The following is a 10,843-nucleotide window of genomic DNA, read 5'->3' as shown; positions in this document are numbered from 1 at the left end:
CTTCATATATGATTAATCTCTGACGTCCTCACCGACATGTCCTTGTATATAACATATCGAGGTAGCAAATGCAAAAAAATAAATGTATAAAATGAACCAATCAGAGACCCTCAACTCCATAGGAGACATAATGTTCGACATTTGACCATGGAGCCTTACTATTACTTCAATTGCAGTCGGCGCCTCCACTTCATCCCACTCTTGGTCAGGACACGCTGGGTGCGTTCAAGTGGGTAGTTGACGGGGGATCCACCACCGGTGAAGATGAAGAAGTCATATAGAAGCGCCCACAAACCCACCACTCAGGGCCCCAACCCAAGGCCCATACAACCAGTAAGGGTCAATGAAAAGAGTGTTAGGGTAACCGACGGTGAGAAGCGCAAGCCGCGGACCAAAGTCCCGACTCGGGTTGAATGCCGCTCCGGTCTGGTGGCCAAAGCACATGCTCAGACAAGTAATAGACCAAGCCAATAATCAGTGAATTCACACCAGCACCAGGTGGAGCATTCTGGTAATCACCAAGGGCCAGAATGGTGACGATCAAAAGGGTCGTACCGATAAACTCATTGAAAAACGCTGTGGTAGAGCCAGCCCAAACCTCACGCGAATTCTTCACAAAACCGTTGATAATACCGGTGTCCGGATTGTGGTAGAGGTAGTTTTGAATGGCTTCTTATTAGATTCCATACGCCACAAGAGCAGCGCAAATGGCAGCAATGAACCGAGCAGCAAAATACTCGGGCGTCTTGCGTTTGAGAAAGCCACGGAAGAACCACAGCACCATGGTCACGACGGGGTTGAGGTGGGCACCGGAAACACCACCACAGATGTAGATGGCCATCATAGTCACTAAGCCCCAGGCCCAGGCAGTTGTGTTGGGATTACCCTGGTCAGCGACGGTGACAGCCAAGTCGACACAGAAACCCATAGTGAGCTGGACAAACACACCCAGGCCCTCGGCGAGAGCCTCACGGTGGTGCGTACGAATGACGGACCAGGTGGTGTGGTTGTTGTGCACTTAATCTTCGACGAGTTCCTGGACAAGGGCGTGCAGGTCTTCGGGAAAACCTGCCTTCTCCAGTTCAGGAATATCCAAGAGTGCGTCCAGTGTTGCACCCAGGTCTCGATTCTCCAACTGACCAGCACCGAGCTCCGGCCGCTCTGATGCATCGTTGTCTGGAGTATCCTTCCTGCACAGTCGATACTTGATCTGGGGGGCAGATCTCAGGCCAAAGGGCGTCTTGCCCTGGCCGAGAAGGTACGCGACATGCACGAAGTCTGTCTCGCGGCTATTAAAAACGTGGCGAGGCATTCACGATCCTCTATATCCATGTGTTGTACGAAGGTCACACTACCTAGGTGGTGCATATATTACAGCGCGTGTATGTGTGTACCTAGGTAGGTACATACTTAGGAAGGCATCTTGAGGTGGGGAGGGGCGTGGACGTGGGCAGATGATTCTTCAGCACGACATTCTGTTGACATACATGCATACATGCAATGCATACAGGGTATGCATTGGTCTCTCTGTGCGCGGACTGAGCTCTTTGAGCATTTGTCTAGCTCGGTCTGTCTGTCATATATCGCTGGCTTATATACCAGCTTCTTTCCATAGTTTCATCAGCACCTCACTTCTTCTTCATCATCTATCTCTCTCTCTTCGTAGCCTCAACAGGTTATGAGGCCCTCTTTCTCTTTCCCCTTTGCTAGATTTATCAAGATCTGGGCTTTCATTGGAGAATAGCAGAAGCTATATCTCTCACTTCTTAGAGAATAGCAGAAGCTACATCTCTCACTTGCAGAAGCTACATCTCTCACTTCGTGAAGAATAGCAGAAGCTACATCTCTCACTTCTTAGAGAATAGCAGAAGCTACATCTCTCACTTCTTGGAGAATAGCAGAAGCTATATCTCGGGGAAAAAGTGAGAGACACCCCCAACGCTACAACAACAGTCCCAAACGGCGCACCAACGAGCCGCCGAAGGGTGTATCTGCCGAAAACCATGTCAAGAAGTGGTTATCTCACAAACCCGAGAGAAGTGGCAACGTTTCTACTCATGTCCGGAGAAAAGAAGCGACAATTGGAATCCTTCTCCAAACATATGGGTCTTCAAGGAATCCAGATGCATACCCTGGTCTTCCAGCATGTTGATACGCATCAAAACGATCCCGAGTGCCATGAGCTCCGCGTACTGTCTGAGAGAGACAGCTCTTATGACTCCCCACTCAACGGCCAGGAAATCATCCGTATGAAGGATCTATACGGCAAGATTTTGGGGGAGATCCTGTCTCGAAGCAAGGTGGTGGCAACCACTCTCTCGAACGCCTCTCAGGAATGTTTAAAGTCCCCAGACTTCAAACCGTCAGTTAATGTTTCTGATGACGCCGGTCAAAGTATGGAAGGGGAGAACATGATTCCAATGACCATGGAATCAATGCGAGTCGTGGTTCTTATCGGAGACCCCTACCAGTTACCTCCCACCGTCATGTCAGACGGCGCGAATGAAGGCGCAGAGTTCCTTAAGCGGTCTCTCCTCGCTCGTCTCATGGAAGCCGGCTATCCTCAGGTGTCGCTTAATATCGACTACCGGAATCATCCTCAGATTTTGGAGCTGTTTAATAAAGCGATCTACAGCGGTAAGCTCATTTCAGGAAGATGAGCGAGTCGGGAGAACTTGGGAGGTTTGGACCGGGAGGACAATGCCTGAGTTCGCTCCTGGAAGTCGACGCCTGTTCCTCTCTGTCGATACTGTCGCCTATCAACAAGAAAACGACACCATGGTGAAACCTCGGACAAATCCAAGATGTGCAAGGTTTACTACATGATTTGTACCATTTTCCGGACGCCCCAAGGCGAGCAGATTAGTCCATCGGATGTCATGATTATTCTTAAGCCATAACTTACTTCCTCCCTCGCTCGGAGCTAGTCCGTAGTAAGGGTGTCTTAGGGACTTAGGATAGCCGTAGTCCTATTATCCAATCTATGCCACCAGATATCAGCCAATATATATAAAGACACACCAAAAGAGCCCCTAAAAAAGCTCCCAAAAGACCTTCCAAAAGACCTTTAAGAGCTTCCAAAAGGGCTTCTACGGGGATCATAGTCTTTAATTTACGGGATCTCTTCGGTCTTTGCGGGAGCCTCGGCCCCCTCCTCGGGCTTTTCACCCTTCTTCTTCTTCTTCTCAGCACTCGATATCATTTGACGGTTCCTGCGCTGGCCTACGTGAACTCCGCAAAAGCTTGCCACATTGAATTTGAATATTTTGACGCTATCAAGTATATCTGTCGCGACAACCGCGATACTTGCCTTCGTTAAGGCCCGCTAGTATTGTTTGTATTCTATGAGGGGAAGACAGGTCTGCATGTCATCGTCTCTTATTTTTTCCCTTTATCTTCTCGAATTGGGCCAATTGACGATTGATATGCAGCTATGGGCCTTTCTGTGGATCAGGAAATTCCGATCTTGACTGGGAATAGACGTGACATCCGTAAAGGGGAGTTCCGTTGATATTTTACATATTATAATGAATGTAATGATATGCTTCATTTAAAGGTCTATATAATAATTTCTAAATATTATCATTATCCTAGGTCGGTTAAATCGTGGCCGATATCATATTTATTCAACCTCATGACTACTCGAGGCTGCACACCTTCCACCTTATCAACCCCCTTGCTGTGGATGGGAAGCTGCAGATACATTGCATTAAAGCATGAACAAAGTTGGGAGTCGACGATATCTTTCAAATTATCAAAACAATCTCAAATTGGGTATCACAGAGGTCAACAACACTCATACTAGACACACCGGCGACAGATGTCGGAGGCCATCACTTGTGAAGTCACTCGTTATAAACCGCCCTCCCGGTAAACCAGACCAAAAAATGTCAGAATAAGAATGATTGACACAGTCACTCCCAGGAAATGCCTCCCCAGTAACCATGACGGTTACAGGGCGCTGAACAACATCTTGTCCATCCCAATGAGACAAGTATCCCCTCTGACGGAGAGTATCAAGTTGCTCAACGAGATGCGGGTACAGTTCGTGAAGCGGTGTCTTGGCATCAAGCACTAAAATGAAAGACCGGGACAGGTCAGACTGAAAGCTGCCTGGCATTTCGGGGTTAAGAGATGCCCGGGCGGTAGCATCGTTCTCAGTTTCCAGTCCCGCCAGAAGAGGGTTGAGACCGAGGCGCTGCAGAATGTTCTCGGGCTTGGTCTCCGCAACAGTGTTTCCAATCTGCAGCTCCCCGTTGTGCATCCAGACCGCCGTTCGGAGACCATGGCATCCCTCGTTGAGAAACGACCTGAGGGCATGTGGTCGCGTATCTAGTGTAGAGAACGTACAGGCACCACTCTGCGAATGAATGTGTGCATGAGGCATGGAAGTATGAGGCAAGAGTATCCGTTTGATGTTGGTTGGGAGCAATCGGAGACATTGGAATGCGGCCCTGTGGAAAGAATGGTGTCAGGTTGGCTGTCTGGGAGAAGATGTTACAGCAACACTCACAGGCATCCGAGAATAAGGCACCCGGTGCGGAACAGTGCCGCTCTTCGCTTTCCGATGGATTCGTAGTATTCGTGGAGATAACGTGACAAGCCTGGAATACACTCTGTCGGATATGATCGCAGGGGATGATCATCGAGAAGCCATGGATCGTATTCGAATCGGGTGTCGGACTCAAGGTCTAAAGCTTCCTTGGGGAATTCCATTACAGTCTTCTCGTTAGATGCACTGAGAGCTTGCCTAGCGAGCTTTAATGGTGAAATCTCCCAGGTGCGATCTAGTTGCGGTCTAGTTCGCATAAGGGGTTGAATCAGGCTGCAAAGTGCCAATTGCTGAAAAGTCAAGATTGGGAGATTGATGGTATAAATACTATCATGCTCAAGGTGTCTACAATGAGGGGACATCGCGCAATTGTGCAGGGAATTGCGCGGAGCACGCCATCAGGATTGGCGATTGCATTTGCAGATCGTCGGAAGATGAGGTCTGTTAAACTCGCACGTTCTTCAAACCAAGAGACTGCTGGATATGATTTCATGCAAGATAGTGAGATCACACAGAGTACATGTGCAGTGTGTACATGAGGGTTGAACAAGAGTGACTAGCTACCTAGGTAGGTACATATGTAGCCCACATCTCACGAGTCAACCGCCAAGCGCCAAGACCCTATTTTATCTGGTTGGCCCCGAGGTCAGTCTTGTAGATGTCAGCATATCACCGTTCTGATTTTCACCCTTTTCTGAATACAAATCCGTATGATGGAAAAGGACACCCAGAAAGACACCCAGAGTATTATCTTACAATCCATGGATAATCCCTCTAACTTTGAGCGAGACGAATCAGGTTATAAAAGCGTTACGTCGTCAAGGAGAGAAGCCGCATATGCGGCTGAGTAGTGTGGTGAAAAAATGTAACTGCATTGATGGCAACAGCTACAACCAACAGAAGAAAAGTGGCACCATCTTGTCCCCAGCATGATAATACCACAGAGAAAACAATTGTTCTGACCGCGAGGGAAACCGCAGTATCCCAACCCTTCATATTCTCGCCCTCATCTCCCAGGCAGGCCATTTCCCCCTAAACCCCACGCTCTGAGGAAATGCCCAAATGGCAGGGCGGGTCACGGCCAACGTTTTCAGAGATGTTATCGGCATCCATCGACCAATCGGGGTGGCATTGCTTTCAAGTCACCAGGGACAACCGGAGATTTTCCAAGTCGTCTAGTAAACTTTGTACCGCTTGTAGTTGCACGAGGTTTGACCACGAAGCTTCGTTGTCTTGGCGAAAGACGAATTATGGACAGAGACCAAGAGGCATCGACTTCCGGGCCGATCGCAGGCATTCTCTGGTACCGACATCCCAGATTCTTCCGACTCGCTCTAGCCAGTCGGGTTGCTGTTTGAAGTGGGCTTACCGTTGTAGATCGCTTGGTTTGATAACTCCGGAATCTGAGGGCCATTCCGGTAATTGATGCAAAGCGTCTGCTGAGGCTAGTCCGCCTGAAAGAGACGAGACAACAGGGATCGCTTAATGAGCCCTGAAACCCCATCTGCGCCGTCCGTCACAATAGTGGGAGGCAACTGTTGAAGGTTATTTCCACCACCTCGACCTCTCGTTGTGATTGGCAAAATAGAACCTTTGTCGCACTTTCGGACAGGACTCTCTTCGAAATCTTGGGCACCGAAGCCCAATGGTATCCTGACTGTTGAATGGGCGGTAACAGGCGCTATCTCGGTCAGACAGTTCACGAAACTCGACTCATTCAGGGCCATTCGGATGCCCATCAATATGTTCAAGAACCGGAAGTTGCATTTGATGAGCTCTAGCTCGAGATGGGACTGGCTTTTGATCGGTCGGCGATGTAGAGTGGGCCGTTCATACTTTCGGGTCGGACCGCCAACAAGTGGTCTGATGACATGCGAAAACCAACAGCCTGTCGAAACCGAGGTTTGAAAACTGGATGAAAGGGAATTGGAAAACTCCTTTATGAGCTTCTTCATGCTCGACATGCCGCTTGCTGGGGATGGCATCAGTGCGCTTTTGCAAAGTTGTGTCGAGGTTATCACGAGGCACCATCATTCCATCTCTCTCCTTTCTGATGGCTCTCAGCAACTTGGTCAAGCCCATTACTCACAAAGTGTTTCTCTATAGCTCTTTTTCTTGTTTTGGTTGGCTTGGTGGTTATCGCTCGGCTGTGGCTATGATATAGCTGCGGATTGCGTTTCTTCTCGTATTGACTTTTTAGGGAATGCTAAGTTGTGACCGGACTATCCTAAGTTAGCTCACTTGACCAACACTAAGGGATTGGGGAGTGGTATTTACCCTTTGGGCTGCGCCAGTGGAGACAGGCCTCGTCAGAGGACCGGTGCGCTGGGTGAAAACATCACCCAGAAGTATGAACACAGACGACCTCGCAGAGGATCAGTCAGAAGGGTCACTGGGTGAAAAGCACCACCTAGGAGTATGAAAAAGTATGCATACCGACCTCTTCAGAGGATCGGTGGGAACGGTCACTGGGTGAAATTATCACCTAGAAGCATGAACACAGACGACCTCGTCAGAGGATCAGTCAGAAGGGTCACTGGGTGAAAAGCACCACCTAGAAGTATGAAAAAGTATGAACACCGACCTCTTCAGAGGATCGGTGGGAACTGTCACTAGGTGAAAGCATCACCCAGAAGCATGAACACAGACGACCTCATCAGAGGATCAGTCAGAAGGGTCACTAGGTGAAAAGCACCACCCAGGAGTATGAAAAAGTATGAACACCGACCTCTTCAGAGGATCGGTGGGAACGGTCACTGGGTGAAAGCATCACCCAGAAGCATGAACACAGACGACCTCATCAGAGGATCAGTCAGAAGGGTCACTAGGTGAAAAGCACCACCCAGGAGTATGAAAAAGTATGAACACCGACCTCTTCAGAGGATCGGTGGGAACGGTCACTGGGTGAAAGCATCACCCAGAAGCATGAACACAGACGACCTCATCAGAGGATCAGTCAGAAGGGTCACTAGGTGAAAAGCACCACCCAGGAGTATGAAAAAGTATGAACACCGACCTCTTCAGAGGATCGGTGGGAACGGTCACTGGGTGAAAAGCATCACCCAGAAGCATGAACACAGACATCTTCAGAGGACCGGTTCAAGCCAGATCGTAGCGTCAGAGGAGCGGGAAAGATCGAAGAAGGAGCGAAAGGAAGTTAATTCTGTTAGTATTGCACGGGAGCGAGAGAAAGGCAGAGTGAACTTACACGGACTTCTCATCAGGTGGACCAAGAAGGGCTAAAAAGAAGTACAGCAACAGCCGCATAAGAGTACTAGAGAAGTGAGATAGAAGGCACAGGGCGGGCGAGATGTGAGTGAAGTGGACAAGGGAAGAGGATGAAAGGGAATGAGGAGGGATTTTGAGGGGGAAGAAGCTGGGAGGAAAGAAGTCCAAGGAAAGAGCGTTGACGAGGAAGGAGCAGGGGGCGCCTTTCATTCTTCTGCCTCAGGCTACAAAGTGTATCTCTGTACCTATAGGCTTGCTCTCTTCGAATTATTAGGTGAAGAAACTCGTGCATGCTCCAACCTTTCCGGCCCTCCTCTGGAAGTCCATTGGTGCTGCTATCCATTTGCTCCACAGAAGCCTTTTGTACGGCCTACACTGCATCGCAAGGATACAAGGTGTTTGGAACTCTTAGCAAAGCGGATTTGTCGTCGACTCGTGGTTCAACATCAATCGAGTGCATATTGCTTTAGTTACCTTGATACTTAGCAAAGCCTCTACTCGAGTCGAGCACCTGCCAATTACCATGATCTAGGCAACTCTCGTCCGTCTAACATTCCAAGGCTTTATCTAGATTCCAGCCGCTTATATCCTTCTGTCGTTAAAATAACCAACGAGCATCGATGATCTTCCACAAGTGGCATATAGGGGCCGGCAGAAAACGCACACCATCCATACGGCGCACCTGTTCTATGGCACTCGATCTTCTTCTCACTATACGCCAACACAAATTGACTGGAACTACTAAACGACATCGACAAAAGAAGGGTTTGGCGAGGCCCAGGGATCACATAGCCACTGCCTGGCCCCAGCCCCAGACGGTCGACGCTACGCGCAATATGCTCCGCTGATTTGGCAGGCACTCGAACAGAAGAGCATCGGGACCGGAGTACATCCCGCGATTTTATATTCGGCATAGCATCGATTTTTTTCTGCTATAAGGGCGTTGTGTAAGATAACAAACCCACCCCAGAACATGAAGTTTCCAGAGATGCAGAAGATGGGCCTTCGTCATAGTAGCCCGCTGTATGAAGCGAGTATGGTTAAGCAACTTTCCCCCCTACGACATCTGAGTCGAGCAATTTCTGTGGATCAATGGATATGTTGTCGAGGGCTGGTCACTGGGAGATTCCACAACTATCTGGGCCGATTGTAATTGCACATTCTGAATGTCGACAATGACGGGAGCTATGCTCTGTGATGGGGCTATCCGGAAGACAATGTACTTTGAGCGTCATGAGTACTCTATGAATTCGTGAATTCCGCGTTTGAAATGCAGCGGTTGAACCAAATCTGAGGATATTTATACAAGCGTGACATACATAGGGCATGCTGGTGGAAAATCCGAGCAGCTACCTAGGTAAGTGGCCTGGATGACTAAACTGTGCCTTTGGGAAAGAGGTAGTCAGCGCGTTACGCCCAAGAGCCCAAAAAGGTGTGTCACAATTAGGAAAGGGGCCCGTTCGCTGGGAAGAATGGTTGGGAGTATCTATCACATTGGCGCTTTGGGCCAAAAGTTAAGCTCAAATGGCTGATATTTGTGTTCTTTCAAAATCCTTGGGGCTGATTGAATGAATCAACAGTTCCTGGGCTAAAGATAGTACAGAGGTGGCCAGAGGGGAAAGGGTGACATGCCAGCCAGTCTCTTCCAACCGCTAGGAGATCCTCATGAACCCGGCACTTGGGAGATTCGACGGCTTGGCAGACTAAGAACTAAAAGTACGCAAGCCCCCCCAATTTCGCACCCAATAGTCATGTCATGATTTTGGCCCCGCCCAAGAAACCCACACCTTTGTTGTCCCTCTTCTGGAGCTAATGAAGCTTTCGAATCAACTATCGCCCCTTATTTCACTAGGCTTCTCTCACACCAATCGATAGTCAAGACCAACAAAAGCAAAGATGCAAACTCGAATGTGCCCAGACGATATGGCCTGGGAGCAAGCCGAGGCGACGGCCGACAGGTGGCTTGTTCAATTTCTTGAAGTCGACATCCTGAGACCGATTGCAGATTTTATCCTTAATCACAACAGAGGTGTTGCCACTGAGTTTGCTATACTCAGAAAAGGTTCTTACAATATCTCCTTACGGCTGAAGTACCGAAATAGTGCTACCGTGATCCGGTTGTCGCAGCCTGGAGCTGTCCTTTTCCCCGAAGAGAAAGTTATGAATGAGGTTGCTATTATGCGATTCCTTACGGACCAGACATCAATACTTCTTCCTTTTGTTCTTCACTCAGGCACGAAGGAAGAGAGTCCGCTCGGGCTTAGCCCATTTATTATTATGGATTATATCGACCATGAGACGAAAATGTACGACGCTCTTAACATACCGGGATGTCCGAAAGAGGAACGTGGGATTCTAGACCCGCAAATCGACGAAGACAGGCTTGAAATGCTATACAGCCAGATGGCGGGGATTCTGCTTCAACTCTCCGCGCCCTCTTTACCTCGTATAGGATCCCTTAGCCAGACCGATGATTTTACCTGGGAGGTTACACGCCGGCCATTGTCGATGAATATGAATGAACTCGTTCGACTTGGAGGACTGCCGCGGTCAAAGCTACCTGACCTACATACTATATTCGACACGTCTTCATCGTATATGGAAGCGCTTGCAGAACTCAATATCAATCATTTAGTCCACCAGAGAAATGACTCTGTGGATTCTGCGGACGACTGCCGGCGGAAATTCGTGGCGCGGCAGCTTTTTCGTAAGCTCGCTAGGGATAAGAGGCTCACGAACCCATTACTCGACCAAGGACCTTTCAAAATTTGGTGTGATGACCTGAGGCCCGCCAATGTGCTACTTCAGGAGAATATGCATATTGCCGGCGTAGTAGATTGGGAGTTCACGTACGCAGCCCCCACTGAATTCTCTTATGCACCGCCCTGGTGGCTACTCATCGAGAAACCTGAGCTTTGGGCAAAGGGCCTTGAGGACTGGACGATCTCGTTTGATGCCCGCCTAAAGACGTTCATTAGAGCAATGAAGAATCGTGAAGATATAGCAATCCAACAAACACCGATTGCGAGAGGATCAGCGACTCTCCGGCCCGATGAATGATAG

General features: G+C 49.0%; 5 protein-coding genes across 5 annotated transcripts; 2 read left to right on the top strand and 3 right to left on the bottom strand.

Moving 5' to 3' along the window:
* Window positions 1-161: 161 nt before the first annotated feature.
* On the bottom strand, window positions 162-1,312 carry N7525_009870 (Major intrinsic protein; the record flags this gene model as incomplete). The annotated part of the gene is given in 5 exon segments (XM_061214884.1): window positions 162-301; window positions 370-672; window positions 690-736; window positions 777-1,017; window positions 1,069-1,312. 5 exon segments carry the CDS (start codon window positions 1,310-1,312, stop codon window positions 162-164), a joined length of 975 nt encoding a protein of 324 aa, XP_061069315.1.
* Window positions 1,313-2,102: 790 nt separating this feature from the next.
* Window positions 2,103-2,660, top strand: N7525_009869 (uncharacterized protein; the record flags this gene model as incomplete). The annotated part of the gene is made up of 1 exon (XM_002563927.2): window positions 2,103-2,660. One exon carries the CDS (start codon window positions 2,103-2,105, stop codon window positions 2,658-2,660), a length of 558 nt encoding a protein of 185 aa, XP_002563973.2.
* A 1,136-nt stretch (window positions 2,661-3,796) lies between these two features.
* N7525_009868 (uncharacterized protein) lies at window positions 3,797-4,809 on the bottom strand (the record flags this gene model as incomplete). Its single annotated transcript, XM_002563926.1, has 2 exons — window positions 3,797-4,454; window positions 4,514-4,809. 2 exons carry the CDS (start codon window positions 4,807-4,809, stop codon window positions 3,797-3,799), a joined length of 954 nt encoding a protein of 317 aa, XP_002563972.1.
* A 1,188-nt stretch (window positions 4,810-5,997) lies between these two features.
* N7525_009867 (uncharacterized protein) lies at window positions 5,998-6,634 on the bottom strand (the record flags this gene model as incomplete). Its single annotated transcript, XM_061214883.1, has 2 exons — window positions 5,998-6,415; window positions 6,438-6,634. The coding sequence occupies 2 exons, from the start codon at window positions 6,632-6,634 to the stop codon at window positions 5,998-6,000; spliced, it is 615 nt and encodes a 204-aa protein (XP_061069314.1).
* Window positions 6,635-9,676: 3,042 nt separating this feature from the next.
* N7525_009866 (uncharacterized protein) lies at window positions 9,677-10,840 on the top strand (the record flags this gene model as incomplete). The annotated part of the gene is made up of 1 exon (XM_002563922.2): window positions 9,677-10,840. The coding sequence occupies one exon, from the start codon at window positions 9,677-9,679 to the stop codon at window positions 10,838-10,840; it is 1,164 nt and encodes a 387-aa protein (XP_002563968.2).
* Window positions 10,841-10,843: the final 3 nt, after the last annotated feature.

This window comes from Penicillium rubens (assembly GCF_028828025.1).
Source record: "Penicillium rubens strain IBT 27055 chromosome Unknown utg000003l_segment0_segment0, whole genome shotgun sequence".
Lineage (NCBI taxonomy): Eukaryota > Fungi > Ascomycota > Eurotiomycetes > Eurotiales > Aspergillaceae > Penicillium > Penicillium rubens.
This window is presented reverse-complemented; position numbering and strand designations above follow the sequence as displayed.